The sequence below is a fragment of the Euleptes europaea genome, chromosome 3 (genome assembly GCF_029931775.1).
Source record: "Euleptes europaea isolate rEulEur1 chromosome 3, rEulEur1.hap1, whole genome shotgun sequence".
In the NCBI taxonomy this organism is placed as follows: Eukaryota; Metazoa; Chordata; class Lepidosauria; order Squamata; family Sphaerodactylidae; genus Euleptes; species Euleptes europaea.
The window spans coordinates 67,524,554-67,550,663 of NC_079314.1; the positions used below are offsets into that span (position 1 = coordinate 67,524,554).

The following is a 26,110-nucleotide window of genomic DNA, read 5'->3' on the forward strand; positions in this document are numbered from 1 at the left end:
TGTGCCACTGAAGCTATGTGTACCTATTTGATCAGAATGTAAGTAGTATGGACAATGCTCAGAATACCAGAAGCTTTATTTTACATGAACAACAGGACACCTTTTTGGTACTTTGTTTTGTAAAGCAAACAACACTTAAAACATGAGAGAAAATGCAGGCCACACAAAGGTCTAATCCTACAATATATCTTCATATTGGGATGGAACATTCTCAGAGCTGATCCATACAGAACATGAATATTACATTTATATTTGCTATATCAAACTGTGGAATGCAAATATCATTACATCAACTCATTTTGTGCCATTTAGTTGATATATTAGACATGAAACGAATCAACTGAAATATTCTGAATCTTCCACATAAGGCTGCAGTCCAGCAAACTGCATGCAACCACTGTCAGCTATAGAAGGCAAAATCCACAGGCACAAACGATTACCTTGCTGATACTCAGAAGGTCTGGCTGCACCAGCTGTATTCCATTCAAGGCTGTTGGTTTCCATTATGGCTCACATTGCATCAGCAAAAGTGTTCAAAGTGCAGTATCTTTTATACAAAACATCTAATTGCACAAATCTTGGTTGCTCAGCTTACAAATTTTGTTTTCCTCACGGTATTTCATGGTCAAGCCACAAACTACCTAAGCATGTTTAACATAGATGCAGGTAGGCGAAGGTGGCCACATTCCAAAGAAGAAAGGGCTGTTGTTTTTTTAAGAACCCTGAACTACATTTTACAAATACAACTTTATTTGGTGCTGGTGGAGAAACCATGCACGTTGAACGTGGTGCTGTTCTAGTTGTTCTAATAGGACGAAGCCCTGCCCCCTTTGGGAATGCAAACACCAGAGGCTTAAATGGTTTACGGGACAAAAGCTGCAGTTCTAAGGACACTTTCCTAGGTAAGCCCCACTGACTAACCAGAGACTTACTTCTGAGTAGACTTACTGAGGACTGCTCCCAGAGTGATTTTCTGACCAAGTTTAAAATTCAATAAAAGTTTCATATACCGGACATCCATACATTCTGTTTCTGGCTATTAAAACTGCAGTATACAAAAGGGGAAAAATTCAAACTCTATTTCATAGTTTATATAAAAACTCGTGGAATCGTGTGTCTTGTATAACTTCATTTGTATTATTATATGCTCAGGGCCTCAAGGCAGTACCCAAAAACTTAATAAATGGCTACTTCTCTCCATCTCTTTTTAAGTTCTAAGTGGCATATTGATTGTGGTTTTATTCCCTGATATTATAATACTACCAGCTTGATACAGGCAACAATCTAAGGGCATAGCCTGATGGGAAATTCTCCAATGTAAGCTCACTTCATTAATGGGAGCAGTACATAACCATGACCCATCGGACTGCACCCAAATTATTTTAAGCATGAAGATTAAAAGAACAGCAGCATATACCATAATTGGACTCTTTCTAATAGAGAGCTAGGAAAACATGTAGCAGAGCACTCCTCCCCAGTTTTAGTTACAGCTTATATAATAATGGCATGTTTGCCCTCCCTCTCTTGCCCATCACAGAATGAACCATACAACTATTCCAATGATTTCTCACACTTTTTTAAAAAGTCTCTTTTTAAAAAAATGCTGGCTAAAGGCAGGGGAACTACTGAGGAAGGTAACTGTACAAAATGAACACAGGCAGAATACTAAGAAGATGGCATGAATGGTGTGTCTGAGAACACAGAGTTCATAGAATCGGAGTCCGACTTTGTTCGAGGGGGTTTTAAGATACTTTCTGCAATGACATTATCATTGGGGAACATCCTTACTTTCCCATTCTGTCCTGGCTTCGGCTCTTTCACAGGTTCAAGGAACACCACCCTTTTACCGCTGCTGGCTTTCTTTTCATCCGCTGGAAGTTCATGTGAAGGATTGGAGGTCAGTATGGATGGGTGAGCATTACTTTCGGTCAACTTCCTTTTCTTTCTCTTTGCCTTACACCGACAAGGGCATGGAGTCAGGTAGAGGTACAGAAGTACCAAGATAATACTGGCGACACATGCAGCAAGGGTGGTGAAAGCAGTATTGAAAGTTTCATGAGAGTGAGACCGGTCCACTGTGAAATTGCTGACATTTATCCTCACCTCGATAGTTTCATTCAATAATCTTCTCTTGTTTATTGCAATGCAGGAATAAAGTCCAGCATCTTCGTACTGGGCCTCGTCTATTTCCAAACTCCCATTGCGAAACACTCTGAAATGTTCGGTTGTCTTGTCTGGCTCCAGAAACTGATTGTCTGGGCTGATCCAAATGAAGTATGTCCCTGCATCATTGATTTTAGTGTCACAGTGTACAATCAGCCTCTCGCCTACTTGGGCTTCATGAATAAACCCAAATGCATGGAAAGAGCCATTAATAATACTTTCAGAGCAATTCAAATAGTTGTCGTGCAATAAAGGCAGAGTATTAGAGCCTCTGGTATCCGACTGCAACACGCAAGTGTACTCAGTCTTGAAATCCTCCATGGAACTGAAGTGTCTAAGATACCAAAAGCTTAGCAATGAGTAAAGAGTACAGTCACAGTAAAATGGATTCCCATGAAGAAAAATTCCACTAAGAAGTCTGGCTGGCACTAAATTTATGTAGTGAATGGGTATTGTCTTGATACGATTATAAGAAATGTCTAACAGTTCAAGTTCTGAGAGTTTGTATTTCCCAACGTACAATTCTATTGGGAACTTTTTGAGCAAATTGTAACTCAAATACAGCTTTTGCAATTTGTATATTCCTCCAAAGGCTGCAGAATCAACTTGTGCAATATAGTTATTGTAAAGCAGGAGAACTTCCAGCATCCTCAGTTCCTGAAAGACAGGGCTCCCCAGTGATCTCAGATTGTTTGAGGACAAGTCTAAGTTCTTGACATTTGGAGTTACAGAAAAGCTTCCAGGGGATATACTGCTAATACTATTATGACTGACGATAAGGGTGTTCAGTTTCTCTAGTAGTACGGGCATCCAGTCATGATCCAAACCCCCAATTCGGTTGTGACTGAGATCCAGCCTTTTTATATGCCTGAACAGTGTTGACGGTACCCTTGAAAGATTCTTGCCAGCGCAGCTCACAATGTCACTAGCACAGATGCAAGGTGTAGGGCACATTCCAGAGGCACTGTGACGTACAGTTATGGTGAAGACCAAGAGGCATACCAGTTTCTTGCAGTTCACCTTAAGAACTCTACCTAGAGCTGAAATTGTATGCCACACTGAAGACATGACTGTGTGTTAGCCGTCTTCCAGAGCTCCTTGCCACACTGTATACATGTAGTTATCTTTGCACCAATGACTGTTAAAAGAAAGGGGAAAAATAAAAATATTACCATATAAGGGTCACACAATGACTTACAAAAGCATGGTTCTCACTAGAAAGCACTTCCATGGGGTTGGGGGAAGAGATGTCTATGCAGCTGCACAACATCTGAATTGCCTTCTTACACAGGGTGATTGCCTGTCTGCTGTGAACAAGGAAACCATTTCAGTGACTTGGCCCTGGAGACAATCTACACAATGTCCTTTCACTGGTGCTGTGCCATTATTTGTCAACTATTAGATGGAAACGAAACTGAAGAGGTCCCATCCATTAATATAGTGTTATCTCCCCATTAAATTAAATTTCCCATTTCCACAACCAGTGCAAACATAAGCAGCCCATCACCAACTTAGAAGAGGCACTGGTATACCAGGATGCAAAATAATGTGGGTAAAACAGATTTGGGGGTGGAAAGAGAGGACTGTGTTGGTGTAAAGGTGGAGAAGGGGCACATACAATTTATTTATTGTGAATAGGCTCATGAAATTTATGTTTTTCGAATATTTAGAAAGTTCGTGCAAGTTCCATGTCAAGGTCTGATATAGTTAAAGAACTGAAGTAGAACTGGCTGGTCAGCAGGATGGGCTTGGATGGCTGATTGCAGGGTTATGTGGGAACCACCTGAAGAAGAGATGATGTTTATGACTGCTTCTGTTGCTACTAGCAGAGAAACAGTTCATCTCACTCTCAGCCAGGCTGAGCACCAGCTCCATACTGCCAGCTAATGGGCTTCCCTATTCCAGCTCTCGTCTCCTTCTCTTTTTGGCACCTATAAAGCAGTGTCTGTTCATGCATGCACACATTGGTTTACAGGAGCAAAAAGAGGCTTTCCTTCACACAGCAGCTCTTGGTGTCTTATTTTTGGCTGGAGGTGAGGCAGAAAAGTAAGCAACATTAGAGGTCTTGTAATGGTAGTGCAACCAAGAAAGTATGGGGCATCATCTTAACAGTCATCAGCAGCACCCTCCTAGTCTTGTGCACTTAAAGTACTTTGATAGACCACATGTAGACTGCTGAGCTGCAATTGTTTAAGTGAAAAATGATACCACAGTCAACTACTGAAAGTTAACATGATAAGAAAAACTGGGGAAAACAGTTTATTATTTCCTCACCACCTCATTCACTCCAGAGGCTTATGACTTGGCTTTTGTTGTTTTTCTCACCCACACTTAGGACAATGAGGAATCTGCCAAAAACCCTTTGTTTAAATTAGAATATGGCACAAGAGAGACTGAGTGCAATAAGAACTCAAAACTGTTTTGAGGTTGTCAGGAAGGTTTCCAAAAAAAACTTGGCAGGTAGCTCAACCAAAGGAATGAGGAAACGTAAAGATGATTATATACAATAGGCATTTTGTAATCAGAATGTAGCTGATAGGTTTCACAAATATGTGTTTGCTACTTTTGAGAGATTTGGACACTTAGCAGTCACTGCTTAGTTGAACTAATATCAGTTTCTTTGAAACAATATTTCTAAAATTGGTGGAGTCAGGAACAAAACACACAATTTCCCAGTTTTCCGTCTTAAAACTGGTTAGGGACCATCTCCTTTACTTTGGAACGATTTTCTTTAGGGAAAGACACTCAATTCACTTCCCTCACACAGGATCCTTCTTGATCCTACACAATTGTGTTCCTCTCACTCTGGCTGCAAGTCTCTAACCATCAGCTTCTCACTGTCCACTTCCAACTGTCAGTTTCTAACTCTCAACTCTCGACTGTAGAATTCTCTAGGTTTTTTTTTTCCTTTTCAAACCTTCTGTCACTCAAAGTTCCCTGATCAGGACAACACATCAATGTTCAGCTGTCTGTCACAACATGCAACAAAAGTATCAGAGATCGTGTGCTAAAAAACCATGCAAAAAAGAATGTGATAAAATTAAAAGTAATGCAATAAGAGCAAAACAATGCATACAATAAACACTGGAATAGACTATAGTCATGCATCCTTTATAAAAGCACCCTCCATTCTATTATACTACAGCCTTACTCCCTTTATAAAAACGCCTTCCTGAGCAATTCTGTTTTACATGATTTGCAGAATGACAGAAAGGGGGAGGGTTCCTCACCTCATCAGGCAGGCCATTTCACAAAGTGGGAGCCACAACAGAGAATTCATGTGTATGCAACTGTAGGACATAGTTCCTCTCATCCTCAAGCTCTATCTTTAAAAAAAAATGTAGAGTCCTCCATCCCCAATTTTACATGTGAATTGGTGGACAAGTAAATGAATAATATGTGGCTCCTCTATTATGTTTAGTTTGGCCTTCAGAAAACAAAGTACCTGAAAGTGTATATTTATCAGGATACTCCAGATCACAGATTTTTAACGAAAATAAGCTTCATCAACTTATTAGTCTTTGGCTCCCTGCTAAATATGTCTGTAATGTTGAATGCCACATTGTACTACATAATAAACAACAGAGTGGTTTGATTCTTCTATTGCCTAGCAACTTGTAAAGTTATTCAAACTGAGCATAAGATACTTCCTGATTAAGTAATATTCTGCACTGTTGTAGAGACAATACAGAACAAGTCCTTTTACTTATACAAATAAAATTATTTTATCATAAATTTTATCCTGGACCTTGAACTGTCATTCCAATATGTTCAATATGAAACATTTCTAGTATGCATCGAAACAGTTGCGGAACCAGCATCTAAGGGGAGACAGGAGAACAACGAGACAAAAAATCAAGAATAAATGACAACACCACCTTTCTGGGGTAAAATGGCCACAATGTTATTGGTTACAGCCCCCAAGATAGACATGCCCTCTGCAAGTCCTCACCCCAAAAATCCCTTATGGGGATTCCCAAAGACATGGGAAACAGGCACACAGAATGAGTTTCCCCCAAAATGGAACTGATCCCATGCTGACAATGCCAACAAGTTGTGACAAAGAAAAGATTAAGTGAACAAACCAAAGAACTGTAAAATTGCAATAATGGGAGGAAGTCACGAGGAAGAATGCCCTCCATGGTGCGGCTGCCTGAAGATATATAGGGTTGGCGAACCTGAGGGAAAACTCCTTCGCTGAGGTCTGCTGGCCCAGGACCCACACCTGACTGGCCAGGCCAGAGGTGCTTGGGGAACCCACAAAGGCCTCCCTGGCTATTGGAGTAGCCTCGTTGTCGACCACAGAAAACACAGCCTTGCCGGCTCTCCTGTTCTCCCCAGACTTGCAAACTGGAGCCCCAGATGAATCAGGAGCCTGTGCTTCTTTCAAATGGCAAGGAACTTCAATTATTTGTTGTGTTTCCAGTGTGCTTAACCTACAACATACTTTTCACCACTTCCATACTACAGATGAGAAATTGAGCACTAATTGATACATTACTTTGTGTGGCAGAATTCGTTAAGCTGTCCAATCAAATGCTGTCCAAATCATATGGAGAAATCATATTCTGTTGTTGCACTTCTGCCTGCTATTAGGAGAGGAAATCACATGAGCAGACCCTCTATGCAATTCAGCATGAAAACCTGGTCCACATGTTCTTTGAAGTATCTGTTGAGCAACAGGGGCACTTTCTATCTCTAGAAATGTAAGGATTAGACCAAGAGATTTGCTCTTGTGATGTCTTGAATCCGATTCTCCCAGGTCCAATTCAATCTAGATTACCCTATCCCAAAGCTTACTATTTGATACAAATTTAGTTCATTATGAAATGTTTATAATATGCTCATGTTAATACTGTAGCTTCTAAGAATGTGAGCTGCTAGTTCTAATCAAGAGATTGAAGCCGTGAACAAACAAGACGGATCTTTCTACAAACTGGAAAACACCCCAGATTTGCAAAACAAAACAAAAACCTGCAATGAAAACTTGAAAGGTTAAATACCTCCCAAATAACAGACGCTGTACCTGTAGCTTTAAGAAACAAATGCCCTCTGTGGGCATTGTTGGGCAACCACAACTACTATTGCTAGCCTTCAAGCTTTGGTTTCTGCCAGAAAAAGTAGGGGGGGGGCTGTCCAGGGCTGTTTAGAGAGTACTACCCACTGGGCAACTTGCTCACATGCAACTTATATGAATCACTCAGGACTGATTGCTTGCTACTGTTCAGCAGCCACCCCCATGAAAGTCACTAATGTGCAGATGTTAGAGTTTCAGACTAGAATCTGGGAGACTCAGATTTGAATCACCATTCTGCAGTGAAAGTTCACAGGATTATCTTGGTCCTGTTATACATTCTCAGCCTAACTTACCTCACAGGATTGTTGTGAGGATAAAATAGACAGGATAATGATGTAGGCTGCTTTGGGTCCCTACTGTAGCCAAAGGCGGGTGTAAATAATAGATATAGCTGAAGATGGGGGGGGTTGATAAAAGGTAGGTCGGTGGGTAGGTGATAAGAAGAAAAGGAAACAGAGAAAGACAGCGTATGGGGGTTTCCAGGAAGAGGAAAAGTGGTAATAGTGTGGGGAGGGGGGGAATGAGGTACCCCTCACAAGTTCTTGTGGATTCTCCACCATGCAACTAGGCTCAGTCTGGCATCCAGCATTCCACAACTAGGTCATAGTTTTCCTAGGTACAGGATGGCAGTGAGAGGAAAGTAGGGCAAGCTAAAGACAGGGGGCAGATAAAGGTGGATTGACTGATGGGTGGGAAGGAGAGAAGTAGGAAAAGGAAAGACGCTATGGTGGGATCCATGGAAGTAACAGAGGAAATAGTGGGGAAGGGGAAAATGAGATGCTCCTGCTTTTATACACAATGATCATGAAAGTCTGCTGCTGGGTTCCCCCCATCAATTATTCATTTTTAAATTTTATTGTACCATAATCAGGAATATTATGACTTGTTGCTGTTGCTTTGCTGGGGGACTTGATGACTCACATGTGTAATAAGAGATTTTCCAGCTCTTTAATAAAGATGAGAATGATGGGACAAAAAGCAATCCTCTTATTATGACGGTTTTGAGATGAACATGGCAGGTGATACAATTTAATTTTGTTACATTTCTACCCGTTCTCCCCAACCCGAAGGTCGGGCTCAGAGAGGCTTCCAACCAAACAAAAATGTTAAAAATAGATTTAATAAACAAGCCTCAATTTCTCTCTAACAATGGCTGCTATATTACATGAAGCACTAAGGAAGGTAAACACACACAGAGAGAAATACATATATAAGCTCAACACAGACCATGGTTTATTTGAAACCTTTTAAAAAAGATTTGCTTATAAAAACCAGATGATATTTAGCTTGCATTTCTAGTTAGATTTAAATTGAAATAATATTTTGGTTTTTAATTTACCATATATTAAAAGGAGTGATGTGGGTTTTGTTTTTTGTCTTCCCCAGGAATGTTTGGCCTTCCCCAACATTTCTGGTCTGCAATATTTTTTGTTTATAGATGGCCTACCTTTCCTGTCAGGCCATAGTGAAATATCATTTCCTCCTAGTATGGTATGGCAAGCAGGAGACTCACAAAGACTTGAAGGGGGTATCTCATCCTCACACTATACATGGTTTGCCATATAAAAGGGAGGTAAAAGCTCAAACCTGTGGCAATTTCAGCCTGGTCTGAAAGAGACGGATTTTCCTCATGAATCCTCCAGAAACAACCTGGCTTGAAATCCGCTGATAAGCCTAGAAACTGATTATTTTAGAAGGCTGCTATGGAGAAGCAGACAGTAGTAAGCAGCCAGACTCTCAGCATCATTATGAAAGGAGCTGACGGGGGGGGGGGGGGAGAGAGAAGGAACATAAAGTAACTTAATTGGATGCTGTGTAGGAAAAATCCCTTACTGAGCCTGAAGGAGTTATTGCAGTTGTTTCATAGTATGTTTGTGTTTTGTGGAGAAGGAAAGACAATTACTTCTTTGATGTAAGCACACATTGCCTTATTTTTTTCATTTTCCTTATCTATGAACAAAGACAGGGAAATCATGAGGTGAGTTCATACTGACACAGAGAAGTAAACTCACCCCACTTTTGATCGTTTGGTGGGTGCCTGTGCAAGACCAATTTATGTAGGAGCTCATTACTATAATATGGTGTATTACTGTTATTTCAGAAATAGAAACTGAAGCTTTTATTTCATGATTTAAGAAACTTTATATAGTGTGGGTGGGGACAGTTTGTACTGGACCCAGAAAAATTATGCAATGGTTATAATATTGTGGCTTTAATTACCTAAAACAGAGGTCTGCAAACTGCGGCTCCCGAGCCGCATGCGGCTCTTTGGCCCGTTGAGTGCGGCTCTCCGAACTTGGTTCGGAGCCCCTGCTCTCGTGCCTGCTCCCGCCGGCAGCCGGGCTGCGGAGCTGGCGCGCCTGAGAGAGCGAGCAAGCGCGAGAGAGCAGGTGAGCGGGCGCGCTGACTCTCCCCCCCCTGCTGTGGAGAATGGCCAGGTCCCCCTTTCCCTTGCCCTCAATGGTTGGGAGGCTAAAGCCTCCCCTCCCCTTTAGCCACGCAATTGCTGTGCGGGCGGCTCGGCGGTTCCTGCCCCCCCGCCCGCCTATCAGCTGTTGGGCGGGGCGGGCTTCCTTTGGTAGACCTGGCCTCCGGCTGAGTCCCATTGGGAAGCCATTTCTACCCACTGGCTTTCTTGGAGGTAGACCTGGACTCCGAGGAGGGGAAAAAGTCCCCCTTCAGAGGCCAGGTCTAACAATTGGCTTCTATGGGCCTCTGGAGGCCAGGCCTACTGCCAAGAAAGCCAATGGGTAGACCTGGCCTCCCAATGGGACTCAGCCAGAGGCCAGGTCTACCAATAGGCTTTTATGGCGGTAGACCAGGCCTCCAGACGAGGACTCCAGAAGGGGAGGGGGGAATGGCAGGGACTTACAATTTAATTTTTATCAATAAATAAGATCACTATTAAGTATGATATCAAGTTTTATTCAGTATACCTATAGTTTAATTAAGACTTAAAACTTTAATTAAAGTTTATTAAGTTAATAAACAGTGTACCTACCTATATAGTTTAAGTTTAAGAAATTTGGCTCTCAAAAGAAATCTCAATTGTTGTACTGTTGATACTCTTTTGACTAATGAGTTTGCTGACCCCTGACCTAAAACATACACCAGAAACTATGTAGTATGGTATAGTGGCTAAAGTGTCAGAAGAGGATCTGGAAAGCCCAGTTTCAAATCCCCACTGTGCCATGGAAGCTTGCTGGATGATTTTTGGGCCAGTCACACATTCTTAGCCTAACCTACCTCACAGGGTTGTTATGAGGATAAAACAGAGGAGGGAACAAGGTAAGCCACTTTGGGTCCCCATTCGGGAGAAAGGCAGGGTATAAATAAAGTAAATAGATGCACTTTTTCAGTACTGCAATTGTTTTCTGTTTGTATCACTGTTTTGGATAAGGTTGATATTGGTCAGTCCTTCTCTGTTGAAGAGATTTGGACAGGAACGCTTATTTTTTCTTTTCAACTCTATGGTCCCATCTGTGTATTTTTATCCTACCTTCCTCTAAAGAGCTCAGCATAATAAAAGTATCAATGCAGTGTGCCACAGCAGTGAAAAAGGCAAACCCTATGCAGGGGATTATTAGGAAAGGGACTGAAAATAAAATGGCCACTATTGTAAAGCCCCTGTATAGATCTATGGTGCAGCCTCATTTGGAATACTGTTTGCAGTTCTAGTTGCTGTTTGCCAAAAGGGACATTGTTGAACTGGAAAAGGTACAGAAGAGGACAACCAAGATGATTAGAAGTTGGAGCACCTTCCCTATGTGGAAAAGTTGAAGATCCTTATTAATCCAACCAAAAATAGGTCTTCCTAAACTCTGCCTGTAAATTCCATAATCTCCACCAAAGTAATGCAAATGCAGAATCATAGAAACCCAAATTCTGCTATCAGAATAAATTAAGCAAATAAAGCAAGTTTCATAGATTTATTCAGCTTCCAAAACACACACACACACACACACACACACACACTCCATCATATGCTAAAAAAAGCCCAGGTCAGGACAATGTATATAAAGATACCCATTGCTTTCTATGCTCTACCTGAGGCTTCAGTGATGGGCAGCAAGCAGAGAGTGATGAAACATTAATGGTTGTTGATCATCCTTTTCCATATCTATCAAACTTGATGCTCCTTTAGCTAGTTCAGAAAGAATCTGTGGTTTGAAGAATGGAACAGGGAAGATTAGTAGACATTGGGAACAGAAAATATGGACCAGAAGACAGGGAATATTAGCCATAAGGAATGGGCCATATTTTGAGAATAAACTGTCATTAATAGTGCAAGGTGTGTGTGTGTGTGTGGGGGGGGGACCGGGCTTCTTGGAAATTATTACAAAGTTGCCATTGTTCTTAATTATTATTTGAAAGCTAGTTCAGGAATCTTTTAAAAAATATAGATTGTGTTACACTCAAACAGAGCACCAACTCTTCTACAACTTGTGCTGAAATGGAAGCTAAAATCCTTCAGGTTTCTCTGACCTATGTAAGAAGGAACCCCCTCACATATTCATCACCTATTTTGTTCTCAGTCCTTATATTTTTAAACTTCCTTTGGGGGGCCACATTGGAACAATAACAGGAATTTGCTTATTCAAAAATTGTATTTGCATAAGAAATGATCATTATTATCACTAGGATATTTATTTGATTTCTATACTTCAGTTGGGCAATTGGTGTGTATCACATAGCATTATCCAACACATTTCCCTGCATTATTTATACTGTTTAAAACTGGATAGTTTTCCTCCTTTGAACGGCTTTAACTTTGAAAGTCCTATGGGGATATACAGAGTCTGAACGATTTATTTCATCTTAAACCATCACAAATGTAGTTCCTGAACAAGTATAAGGAAGGGCAACAAATAAGTTCAATAGAGCACATTTTCTGTATTTATAAAACCTTGGTTGGAATGTTTGACAGCTCCTGGTAAAGGATCTCAGATAGTGAGGGTGGAAAGACCACTGCCTGAGACCTTGGAGAGCTGCTGTCAATCACTGTATGTTCAGAGAAGTACTCACAATAATGAAAAAGTAAATATAAAATGGAAAGTTGGGATGCCACCAGGGAGAAAACAATATTCAATTTACAGCAACAGATTTGCTTATTTTTTTTCTTTCAGGATGATACATTTGCAAGGTAATCTTCTCTACAACCAGAGGGTTTAGGAGACAAACAAAATCCCACGACGATATTTTGAACACACTAATCACACTCAGACTTATTTCTCCATGGTTCCATTAGAGAAAGACACAATCCTCGAGCAAGGCTATGAGGGGAAAAAGATTACGGAAACCATTCCGCATTTATGTCAGAGAATGATAAAGCAGCTGATTTATCAGAAAGAATCTGTGGTTTGAAGAAGGGAACAGGGAAGATTAGTAGACATTGAAAAGCATCATGGAAAGCAAAGCGCATCTTTTTTTTTTTTTTTTTACAGATTCTTGAGCTGAAGTATGTTTTTCAATATGGACATTCTTCTATTCTATTCAACAGGGATGTTCCAAACCAGAAAACACTAGCTGCTTGGCTTAATATTCAGATGGGAAGAGATCGTTATTTTTTATTACATGAAAAAGCACAAAAGGTTACCAGGCTACAATGTTATCCTTTTCACTCCCCTGTAGCTGTGTGGTTTCTGCAAGCCAGTGGAACCTTTGGTGATCACAGACTGCACGAGACATTTACATGAAGACTCCCATAACAAGACAAGGCTGCCAGTCCTATGCCACATATCCTTGAGGTTAATTTTATTGACATTCATGTGGGACTTACAGGCCACACAAAAGTAAAAAAAAATTTTTTTTAATGGCCTCTGCACATTTTAAATGCCTTTTCCAGCGCTCCGAATAGCCCAGATGCCTGGGCCTAAACCTGAGAGGCCAGCAGCTAGGAATGGGAAACAATCCCACAGCTGTGGCCTATTCCGCCATGTCTTGTCTTTAATAAATAAAGTAATTCATAAATATAAAATGGTTACACAGTTTGGTAAGATTGAAACTTGTACAGAATAAAAAGAAGCGGGAGCTAGAGATGTCAATCAATCCATGATGATTTCATGCATAGTTGATGGAAATGCATAGTAATTAGGCATTTTTTGAGAGAATGCAAGGTAAGAGCGATTAGAGAATATGTTCATGCTAATACTAGATCTAGCTTGGTAAAATATAGAGGCTGGCTAAGGAAAAACAGGTTTTTTCCGGTTAATATATTAATAGCAGCAACAAATCTTTTTGCAAAAAAATAAGAACACCAGGAACCAGATCCGTGCTTAGACACTGGGCTCAGATGCTTCAGAACACTATGATAATAAGTAAAATTACAGCAATTTCTCATAGTCATTTGATTAGATTAAATGGAACTCAGAAATTTGTAGTGGACAGGAAGTCATTTATTGGAATAGTCAGTATATAAAACGGTGCTTTTTGCATGTATACATGTATAATATTAGTATTATATGCCTTGTATTTAAAGTAATTTATTACTTACTGAAAGGAAGAATTTCGAATAAGTTTTACTCATGTTTACATTTTTCTTTTCTTTTAAAACTGGGTGTTTTTAAGTACTATATTTATATAATTATTTAAAAAGTAATTCACACGCATGATAAATAGCAGGTAGTAAAGAAAGCTGGATCTGAATTAAAAACAGGAATCAAATGGGAAAAATTCTTCCTACCATGAGGTTTGAGTTAAATATTTAAGGGCATATTCCACATTTCACTTATGTCCATGGCAATCCATCCATAGGTGTGCAGTGAACTCAAGATTAGATATCAATGCAAGAAAGTCATGTGACAACATCTACTATCAAAGGCAAAACATTTAATGTAGTTTCCATGTCCTCCATGGTTTGTCTTCAATACATCAAACTTGCATGTCACTAGTGGACGAAGCACGGTTTGCCTGCTATCATCTACCATGCTACTTTTAAAGATTATCAGTGTCACTGCTATATTTTGTGAAGCAATAACATTTTGTTTGTACAAAACAAATATTTCCCTGCCACTACTCTGAAAGATAAGATGTCAAATTGCTCTAGGCATTGCTGTGCACAATAGAAGGGCATAGAACATGAGAAACTAGAAATAAAAATCTGGCCACAGTCCAATCATGGCTTAAAGCTACAGGAGCTCCTTTGATCTTTGAGCATTCATGGAGAACAGGAGAAGTTCCAGCAGACTGGAGGAGGGCAAATGTGGTCCCCATCTTTAAAAAGGGGAAAAAAGAAATTCCAAATAATTATTGCCCAGTCAGCCTGACATCAATACCAGGTAAAATTCTAGAGCAGATTATTAAACAGACGGTCTGTAAGCACTTCGAAAGAAATGCAGTGATTACTGACAGTCAACATGAGTTTCTCAAAAACAGGTCATGCCAAACTAATCTCATATCATTTTCTGAAAGAGTGACAAGTATGGTAGATTAAGGGAATGCTGTAGATGTAGTGTACCTTGATTTCAGTAAAGCCTTTGATAAAGTCCCCCATTATCTTCTTGAAACAAAGCTAGTAAAATGTGGGCTAGACACTGCTACTGTTAGGTGGATTGGTAATTGGCTGACCAATCGAACCCAAAGGGTGCTCATTAATGGCACAACTTCATCCTGGAGAGGAGTGACCAGTGGGGTACCACAGGGGTCTGTCCTGGGACCGGTACTATTTAATATTTTTATCAATGACTTGGATGATGGAATAGAGAGCATGCTAATCAAATTTGCAGATGACACCAAGTTAGGAGGGGTAGTTAGTACTCCGGATAGTAGGGTCAGAGTTCAGAATGACCTCGATACTGGAGAGCTGTGCCATAAGCAATAAAATAGATTTCAATAGGGAGAAGTGTAAAGTACTTCACCTAGGCAGAAACAACATAAGGCATAGGTACAGGATGGGAGATAGTTGGCTTGACAACAGTACATGTGAAAAAGATCTGGGAGTCTTGTGTGTGTGTGTGTGTAAAGTGCCATCAAGTCGCAGCCGATTTATGGCGACCCCTTTTGGGGTTTTATGGCAAGAGACTAACAGAGGTGATTTGCCAGTGCCTTCCTCTGCACAGCAACCCTGGTATTCCTTGGTGGTCTCCCATCCAAATACTAACCAGGGCTGACCTTGCTTAGCTTCTGAGATCTGACGAGATCAGGCTACCCTGGGCCATCCAGGTCAGGGCCCTGAGAGACTTAGTGGACCACAAAGTAAACATGAGTCAACAGCGTAATATGGTGGCTAAGAAGGCCAATGCAATTCTGGGCTGCATCAATAGGAGTATTGTGTCTAGATCAAGGGAAGTAATACTACCACTGTATTCTGCATTGGTCAGACCTCACTTGGAATACTGTGTCCAGTTTTAGGCTCCACAATTTAAGAAGGATGTTGACAAGTTGGAGCGTGTCCAGAGGAGGGCGACCAGAATGGTCAAAGGTCTGGAATCCATGCCCTATGAAGAGAGACTTAGGGAGTTAGGTTTGTTTAGTTTGGAGAAGAGAAGGTTGAGGGGAGACATGATAGCCATGTTTAAATATTTGAAGGGATGTCATGTTGATGAGGGACCTATCTTGTTCTCTGTTGCTCTAGAGACTAGGACATGGAGTAATGGATTTAAACTAATAGAAAAGCAATTCCACCTAAACATTAGGAAGAATTTTCTGACGGTGAGGGCTGTTCGACAGTCGAATGCACTGCCTCGGAGGGTGGTGGAGTCCCCGTATTTGGAGGTCTTTAAGAAGAGGCTAGATGGCCATCTGTCGGGAGTGCTTTGATTGTGGGATCCTGCATGGTGGGGGGAGGGTTGGGGTCACTGGGGATGTGGGGGGAGGTAGTTGTTAATTTCCTGCATTGTGCAGGGGGTTGGACTAGATGACCCTGGTGGTCCCTTCCAACTCTATGATTCTAAGATCAATTTCAGGGTTTTTTTTAATTAAAAAAACTTTTTTTTTTAAGCTTTCACACTTTTGCAAACCTGGGGCCTTTTTCAGGTTTGTAGAAAGATCTGTCTTGCTCGGTCACTGGATTTAAGTGCCCAAAGATTGGGCCAACTTCGCTATTAGAAAACAAGGTGATGACTGTTCACCACTCAGAAACTGTTTTTTGAGAAAGGTAAGGTATAAACATTTGAACAAATATATAAAACATCAGAGCTACTTCCAGTTAGAGAAATGAAAACATGCCCCTGCCACAGCAACCACAGCCAGCAGTGTGGGAGCAGGCAGGAATGGCGTCCACACATCACTGTTCCTGCACCACTTACTGTTGCTGTCAATCGCCACTCCTCCCCATTTTTCCTGTCACTCCTGAGCGACAGCAAACAATCAACAGTGATTTTGCTGGGGGGGCCATGTGGCCCAGACCCCCTTCCTTCCCCCCTTTTTCTACCAAAGCATAGGGGCAATGGGGGGAAGCTCTTTAAAGGGTGGTGGTGAGCCGCCCCACACCATTTTGAATGATTAAACATATTCAGATTGGAGGCGAAAACTCTAGGAACACCAACAGTTATGAGGGTTCATTAGGAAAGGAGAGACTGTGCCTTATTAACTGCTCCTCCACCCCTCCTGGCAATCTAAGAGGTCATACACAGAATATGTAAGCATCTATTGCTCATTCCACATTGCCATCCTCAAGTTTTTCATGTCTCAATAGACCACAGGGTATGAAATTGGCTGGCTGTTGTGACTGCAATAGAATTTTATTTCTTTTGTGGCTCCGGCTGTTTCTCTGGCAAAAAGGTATTCTGCTGCTCTCTGCATTTGTAATGTGTAGGGTGCCCTGATGTTGCCCCAGTTCCTCTGCCCTGGCTTCAGCTGCCCTTCCTTTGGCCCTCAGAATGGTGCCAAACCCCCAACTGGGTGCCATGGCTACCCCTGGCTACTCAGTTTTTGCGCTGCTTGAACCAGTGAGTCTGCTTCCTCCCTGGCCATCTCCCCTCTTATACTTTTCCCCTCATTGATCCCACCGTTCCTGGGTCCTAGCTCTCCCAGCACTCCTCACCCATCATGCTCTTTCCCCTGTGTTTAGTGCTTGGCTCCGCCTCCCTTTGGTGTCTCACCTGCTTGTGGCCCCACCCTATGCTTCAGCTGGGGTTCCACCCTGTGCTGCCTCGCTTCTCCTAGGTCTCAGCTGCTGCAGGTGTCATTCGCCTTGGCATCCGTTCATTGCCGCTGGGTCCTCCTGACATGGGGCTTGCCACAGCTCCGTCGGCCTATCCTTTTCTTCGCCAGTTACCTCCCCCCTCTCCCCCGGTGAGCGAGGAATCATCTGTGTGTGTGTGTGTGGGGGGGGGATCATCCCTGGACAGAATGTCAGAAGATACAGAAGAACAGACCATTGTTCAACGAGAGCCTTGGAATTTACAGCTGTTCCTAGCCACTAAGCAATGGATTTAATTGAGTTTCAGGGGGCACAATGAGCATTTCCTGGCAGTGTGGTTGTGCCTTTTGTGTTGGGGAAGAAGAATGATGTCATCTTGGCATTCTCAGCTGTAATTCTATGCATATTTACATGTGGCTAATATGTAGACATCACTGGGAAGGACAATGTGATTGATGGTAGGGACTCTGGGAGTGGCTATCATCGTTGCTATGTCAGCTGTCTTTTCTATTGCTTTTATTGCTTTTGGTGTTGCTGCTGAGAAAGCAGAGGGTATCAACTAGTTACACTAAGGTAAGGACTAGCGTAGTGGCAGCCATCATTGCTGGACTACATGATTTTTGTACACAAATCAGAACACAAAAAGAGGATACAACTTACATATGACTGTGGTTTCCTATGAGTATATTGGCAACCTTACATACAATAAAGCCATTGCTTATGATCCACTGCTATTAAGGATATTTATCATTTAGGGAAATGTTATTATTTAGATATATTAAAGATAGATTTGGATTTTTACACAATTATTTCCCCAGTATTTCTATTTATATACTACTCAAAACACATAAACCTAATATTCCATCTAAATATACTCAATTAACTTGGATCTGGTTCTGGAAGCTCTAAAATGGCTGGATTCGTGTATCAAAAATTTTACTCAAAATATTCTTCATACAGTCAACTTAGCAAAGATTTCTTAAATAAGGTAGGAGGAGGAAGAAAAAATTAGGACTAGCATAAAGTTCCATACACTTGATGTTGCTAATATGCCATACGCATTGGAGCGATGCAATGAGCAACATACGCCTACACATTTTTATGAGATGTAGTAGATATTATTCTTGAAAAAAACTATTTCAGGCTGAACTTTATTATCATGTAAAAGGAACAGCTACGGGTGGCTCATTTGTACTGAATGTGTTTTTAGATACTACAGAGATATAGATAAATGGTGTTCCGAAATTATACAAACACAGGACTTATCGGTTTGGATCAACACTGTAGTCCCCACTTCAGTTTTATTATGAATACTGAAGTCACTAATTCTAATTTTGAATAAAATTATGTCAGGCAAGAAGAATCTGCTTTCAATATCTACAAAATGCAATACTGCCCTGCAAGAGTTATAGCTACTCTATATGAGGAGAAATTTACCTTTGGTTTAGTTTTAACATTATATATGAAATTGTAATGATGGGGTTCATGTAACATTTTTATTTAAAATCTGTATATCCTGCCTTCTAAACTCACTGGGTTCTTGAGCTGGGGACCTTCTCACCTCCCTGTGTTTTTTCATTTCATGACGAAGGGTATCCATGGAATGTCAGACCATCATCAGATCACAGAACTAAGTCCAGGGATGAGTTACTGCAGGATCAGGTCAAATCACCTAAAAACATTAAGAACATAAGCAGCCGACCAGAACATCAGAAATAGTGTACGTTTTGGAACAATATGACTGATATTATTAGACAGAACTGGCAGGCTGTAGGTAAGAGACAAAGGACTGGGGTGCTCCAATACCTGCATATCCTTCAAATTACCATTTCTGTTAATTCATTCAGCTCAAACTTCATACAGTTGTGTGGATACAGATATTGTTCACAATCTCCACAAATCAACAGAATTTGTTATCAGTAGGAGGGAAGGAAATACATTTTTGCATCCGTCCACAAACTGCAACAGTGGCAACGCGCTAGAGGTAATTATTTGTAAATGTAAATTCATGCTGGTAAAGCTAGAAATAAAAATCACAAAGTACCTGGGAAGCAATACTAGCTCAACATTATAGGGAACAGAATCATGGGGAGATGGTATTTATTTATGGAGAAAAGAAATCACTAAAATACAATGAAGCAATTTGGTAATTTACAGTTATAACTTGAATCTCTTTGATTAATTACATTAGATAGAGGGGAACCCTTTGGACTAAATAAGAATGTAATTATATTATTTACGTATACGCACATACACTTCACCATAAGGACCATGTGACAAATGTATGCTTATATCGCAGAATGTCATTAAATATATTAAGTTAATATCCCCTTCTCAAGTATGGTAGCTCCAATCAATGTTTCCTTCCTGAATTCTCCACATTTACTCTACTAGCTTTAAAAGGGGGTGGGATCTGGTCCATGGATCTCTCACTATCAGATCTAACTGAGCCCTAAATGAGTTGGAGGCCCAACTAAGATGGCTGTGAATGAACCACAAATTGAATCTGATGAAAATTTATATTCTACCAGCAACAATGACAAAAGCATGCTATCCCTTATGCCAAACACAACCTACAAGCATACTGCAGCAAAGCTCACTACACCTCTTCCAGGAGACAGGTGGTCAGCAACCCATGCCAGGCTAGCTCAGAAACAGACATCAGCAGAACAACCTTTTGCTAGGGAATCAGTCAGAGTGAAAAGGCCAGTTTAGTCCCAACAGTCAAACAGATCCATAGTGTAGTGAGGCTGAGAAGAAGTATCTATGTTGAATCCATAGGTACCATTGTATGAATCCACAGAAGGCAACAGTCTCCCAGGAGAAGGGCTGGGGAAAGACATGTGTATCTTAGGCAGTGTACTGCTGCAGCCAATCACAGTGGTGCAAGATCAATGGCCTCATTTATGTTCTTGCTTACCCTCCACTGGACTTTTGTATTGCTCTGCCCCCTTTATCCCATCCAGTTCCACCCTATTCCTTTGCCCGATGGTTCCCATTAAACCATATTCATAGTGGGTGTTGGCCTACAGTGGCAATAGGGCATGCACAGTGTTGGATTTTCCCACAAAGATGGCTATGCTCCACATTGTCTTCACATTGGTGAGAGTTCACTTGCATTTGCAAGTTAATGGACAAAAATGCCCTAACTGCAAGTCACCCTGTGCACATTTCCCCCTGCTAGTTGAATAAAGGAAGACTGTTAAACAAGAATAATTATAGGAGTGGGTATAGGAAAAAGACACTCCACAGCCAGAGGTATGTGATACTCTGCACAGGCATCTCTTATTGGGGTGCTTAGGGTGGTTGGATGAAGGATGCATAGACATATAGTTTTGAGGCATGATCTTCCCTTCCTGGCTTACCTATGTGGCATGCCTCATCATTGCAGCCCCAGTGGTGTGTGGATTCTTGGTGAATGTCTATTCCCAGAATCCAGAGACAGGATTCTGTAAGCATTTTGGGAAGAAAACCCAAGTATCAGTGATCTGCCCTTCTTGTATTTGTTAATTTACCTAATTTCTTTTATGTGTGCGCAAAGGGCCGTCCTATCAGAGCCCCTAATAGAGCACTCTTCCCTAGTTCCCTGGTCTAGTTGATATATCACTACTGCTGGACCGGGATTGATTGGTACTCTTTCTTCCCATTGTGGCTGTGGGGGTAGGTTGGGAGGAGGGGACAGTTATCTGGGGCTCCCCATTTTGAGCTGCATCACCTCTTTTGCATCACTAATACTGGACTCTTGTTAAGCATATGATTTTGACTAAGAGCTATCTTTCCCTGCCACACCACAAATGCTGCATATTTTTGCCCCTGGCACTGATAGTATCTGTATACTATTGTAAAGCTATTACACTGGCAAATCTGTTGCACTGGCAGATGGAAATTAAGCAACAATTATATTTTTGTCAAGGATAGTCTCATGGATTTATCAGTGAACAGAACTATATCGATAATTCTTATTACCAAGTTTTAGATCAGAGTAGCACACAAGGACAGTTTTCCACCCAAGCAAGTCAAGGTGAGCCCATGAGGTGTTGGCAGCAGTGCTGTGGCAAGCAGCATGGAAGAAGGCACTGGCCATGGCTTATGCCCATCACTGCCTCCCAGACCTTCGGTAAGACCTTGTGGCACTACCGGCACAGCTGGGTCTTAGCTTAGTCCCAGGGTGGCTGGCCAAGTACAGCCCATGTCTTTCTGCACTTCTTTTTTGTCTGCCTGTAAACCAACATCTTCACAGGTAGATGTGTCATTGTTGACATTTATCTGGGGAACTGTTCATGTTGCCACTCCACAGTCCTACAGAGTGAGGATTCGAACCTGGGTCTCTCAGATTCTAGCCAGACACCCTAACCACTACTGAATTGTGACCTTTTCTTAGGAATCTCAGCAGTACAAAATGTGTATTCTATGCTCAGAATAATTTATTTTGCATGCATATAATTTTACATGAACATTTTTCAACATCCTGTTTTATTCTGAACTTTTGTTTTTGCTCTATTTCAGGTATTTTGCAAAGAGTGCAATGCTGGTTGTAGAGGAACTAAGGGCAGATAAGCATCAGTATATCTGTTTTGGGAGAGGAAGAATTACGAGATTATTTAGATGCCACAAGAAAGGTTTCAAAATTTATGCAATGTACAGCTGCCCAGTCCCTGAGAACTGTTTCAAAGGTATTTAAAAAACAACCCTAGATCCTAGAAATCCCTACAAATACATGGAAGTAGGCATCTGCATGCACTGGAAACTTGGACTGTACCGCTACTGACACTGAGTAATGTCACAAAATGTGACACCAAATGCCTCTTTGAGCAACTGAACGGTGAACTGAATCTTTAGGTAGGGATATGGCTTGCTTCTCGAGTCCTCGGTGTTTTATATGCAGAAGTTCCAGTACTCTGTCCCTCAAACTGAAAGATCTCCAGTAGCCCATATTAAGAAAGACCTTTACCTGAAATAGAGAGCTAATGCCACTCAGTCCGCTGATGGTCTCACTTAATGTAAGATGCCTTCATGTATGCATTGTACAGCCCTTATCAGTAGAGGTGCCTGCAGATTTGTTTGCATAGGCAACTGACAAACACAGCTCTATACCAGTAAATATGTTCAGCTGTGAAGCACAGGTGTAACAAATCCCAGTTTCTTCATATAAGTACAGGAGAAGAACTGTGTCGCTAGAAGCTGTGCATGTTAATAAAGAAAAAATAACCTTGGTAATTCTCAAGCTGTCAAAATCCATTTACACTTGATGTAGAGACTGAATTTTGAGATGATGATCTGGGATGGAAAAATCCCAGGTGTCTGGTTGCCCAGTCACATAGAAAATTGATGTGGATGTGTGCAAATCTGAAATATATATATTTTCCCTAGCCCTGGAATCGGAATATCTATCGACTGTTGGCTTAGTCAACCAATTACAAATGTATTCATTGATCAGTCATCTAATTTTTTAGACAATTAAACTGTTGCATTTAAAGATCTCTGCATATCATTAAAGTCTTTGAAGAAGGGTGCAGTTACTCAAGTGTCAGATAACTTACAATTTAATAAACAGCTGCCACTCTTTCTTAGAAGGAAATGGCATCTTTTTTGTCTTCTCCATCATTCTGGGATGAGGAATATAGAATACTTATCAAAATGCTGTGAGGAATCCTCAGTACAAGCAATGTATTGTCACTGAACACTGTCTGTTTCAGCTGCTTTTTAGTGAGAAAAAGGCTTCTCTGCTAACTGGAAGAAAAGCCAGCATTATGGTTCTTGTCCATTAAATGTGGCACAAGGAAGAGAAAGTGGATAAACCTAGAAGGCATGCCCTTCAGTATCAGCTCTACCAATTAACTAAGGGACAAATTTTAATCTGTGATTACAGCTCTAGGCTGCAAAATTTAGCATATGGGAGCGGACAGACTGGACCATTAATTGATTAATCCCATGAACTGAAAAAAAAATTAAAGTTTGCATTAAGTACAGGAGCATTTTTATTCCCATTTGTGTTATCATACACACTACCCGCCCAAGTAGAAATATCAGTTGCCTGTTTCAGAGACTTCACGGAGCTCTGTATTTATTATATTATCTTTCAGAATCATTATGATTTTTTTGCAAAGAGAGTGCTCAGGAGGTATGCATAGAAATATCCGCACCTTTTTAATTGTGATACTGTTTTTTTTCTATTTATAAACCCCGATTTCCCCCCTAAAGACAATGCACATATTCTACATAAAAGGAACACAGCTACATACAACATGGCCCAATTTTGCCTTTATTCTGTTTTGCCCTAGGCCAGTGGTATCATTCTACTACGTCCTCTGTGCAAGCTACAACTATCTAAACTTCATCTCAGTTTCCAAATAGTATTTTACTATCTCTCCAGGGAGTCACATTCTTACTGCATCTGCCTGTTTTTCTGGCATTCCATTTCCTGTAGTAGAGCTCTGTAGGCGATGAACCACTTCCCAAGTATCTAGAATTCCATCTGATTCATGCTGTTTTCTTTTGAGATTTACTTCCACCTGAGTTTCATGCCCACTTTTTTTTTTGCCTTCACTAGTGCAGCTTATGTCTTTCTCTTAAGAAAATCACACTGACACATTGTGGTTCGGTTCAGATCGAACATGAAACCATAGTTTATTTTGTGTATTTTTAGTTTCTCGAACCAGGATTCAACTCAAAGACAACCCTTCAAATCCTGGCTTGCCTTGACAAATGCTGGTTTCATTTCCTTCTCTCTGTTGCCTGGGAGGGCATCAGCAGAGAACAAGGCAGGGTTAACCCAGGATGTCCACATGAAGGCATCAGGCAGAACCATAATTAGCACTTAGTCTGGTTCATAAAACAAAACAGGAGTTCAGTGGACCTTAAAGACCAACAAAATTTATTCCAAAGTAAGCTTTCCTGAGTCAGAGATCACTTCATCAGATGCACTGAAGTGTACAGCCATCAGACTGACGCTTTTATACTCACAACAGAAAGCTGGGAGAGATGTTATAAAGAAAGGTCTGTTTACAGCAAGATTTACACCCGGAGTAATCAGTTCACTCTGGTTGAGCTGTTATTAGTCAGGCAAAGCAGGATTAATATAAAATCTACTGCAAGATAAGGTGATGCAACAGGCGGTACAGCGGAACTAATTGACCTCTGTAAAATGGTGGGAGATGCAAAGTATTGTTACTCATACTGAGTGAGGAATCTCAGGTGTGTGTGTGGGGGGGGAGGTTAATAGCCTTGAACCTGTTAATGAACCACCATCAGATCCCGGTTTGATATGCACGATCTAACCACAGCTAGCGCTCGGCCTGCATTCAGACAACCACACTAACTACACAGTGGGTCGCCGTGTTAGTCTGTCTGCAGTAGTAGAAAAGAGCAAGAGTCCAGTAGCACCTGAAAGACTAACAAAAATATTAAAGACTAACAAAAATATATTTTCAGATACCTGAAGAAGTGAGCTGTGCCTCCCGAAAGCTCCTACCCTGCCAGAAAATATTTTTGTTAGTCTTTAAGGTGCTACTGGACTCTTGCTCTTTTCTACGCTAACGGCAGTAGTTTCGCCATAGTTTCGCACAATGTCTGAACTGAGCCCATGGGCATACTGTTTCCTGGCATAATCATTTCCGTTGGGTTTTTTTGCTCCTCCGCTTCCTTTCCTTAACACTTTGCCCTTTCACGTTTCCACCTCTACTTTCCTTACTATCCCTTCTCAGAAAAAGAAGACACGTGGTGCCATAGGCTGTCACTGTTGCCAGAAAGCCCTGGCGATCAAAGTTTCAAAACCAAGTGGCTCCTAATTTGCGGCGCCCCACGCTCCAAGGAGTCCTGCGTCCCAGGGGGATGCCGGGTTCTCGGGCAGGCAGCCACAGCCACATCTCTCCACATCGTGCCCCTTCTGCAACTCCGGGATTGGCTGCAATCAGCCTCAGCCTTTCCGGACCCCTCGCTTCTCCTCCCCTGGACTCGAATCCCATTCGCATCGGAAGGGGGTCAGCCAGCGGAGCCGCCACGCGGACGCGGGGGTCCACCTCGACGCCGAGCCCCGCCACCTCCTCCCCAGCCCCCTAACTGGGGGCTCACGAGATTGCAACCCCCGCCGCAAAGCAGAACGGGCGATTGCCCCGCGAGGGGCAAGCCCCGTGTGCGCGATCCCCCCCCCCCTTTCCCAGCAAGCGAGGGCTCTTTCTCGAAAGCTCACCTCTGGCGGGGAAGGTGCGGCGGCCGCTGCTTCATGGCAGGAGAGGGCGGAGAACTGGCGCCCCGGAGGACGAGCGGACTTCGCGCCTCTGCGCCGCCCCGCCGCCGGGCAGGCTCCCCTCGCCCTGGCGGCGCTGGAAGTTTGAGTCCGGCGGGAGCTCGGCTGCGAGCAGCAGCAGCAGCAGCCGCCGCCGACCAGCTTCGTGGGCGCGCTCTCGACGCTCCCCGGGCATCTGCTCCGTCGCCTCCGCCCACCTCTGGAAGGCGGATTGGCTCGCGGCAGCCGACGGGGACCGAGCCTCAGTCGGAAGCTTTTGGGCTTGGAAGGCGCCCAGAAGACCGGGCTTCCATCGGCCCAGGGGAGAGTTCGCGCTGGCTGGCTGGCTGGCTGGCGGCCGGTGGCGTTTTTATTCTGGTCTCCCCTCCCCTCCCCTCCCTCCCTCCCTCCCTCCTCCAGACGGCGAGGCTGCGCCAGCTGCCGCCACAGCGCGCCTGGCCCTGCGAGAAGAGGGTCGCGCCTCCGCCCCGGCTCTACCGTAGGGAGCTGCGCCCGTGCGGGGGGGAGGGCTTGTCCCTGCGAGACCTATTCCCTGGACTCCATG

At 42.2% G+C, this 26,110-nt stretch overlaps 1 protein-coding gene across 1 annotated transcript; it reads right to left on the minus strand.

Moving 5' to 3' along the window:
- Positions 1 to 1,621: 1,621 nt before the first annotated feature.
- On the minus strand, positions 1,622 to 25,525 carry AMIGO2 (adhesion molecule with Ig like domain 2). The gene is made up of 2 exons (XM_056846775.1): positions 25,510 to 25,525; positions 1,622 to 3,301 (listed from the first exon to the last, which is right to left on the minus strand). Exon 2 carries the CDS (start codon positions 3,229 to 3,231, stop codon positions 1,666 to 1,668), a length of 1,566 nt encoding a protein of 521 aa, XP_056702753.1. The 5' UTR covers positions 3,232 to 3,301; positions 25,510 to 25,525; the 3' UTR covers positions 1,622 to 1,665.
- Between the last annotated feature and the right edge of the window lie 585 nt (positions 25,526 to 26,110).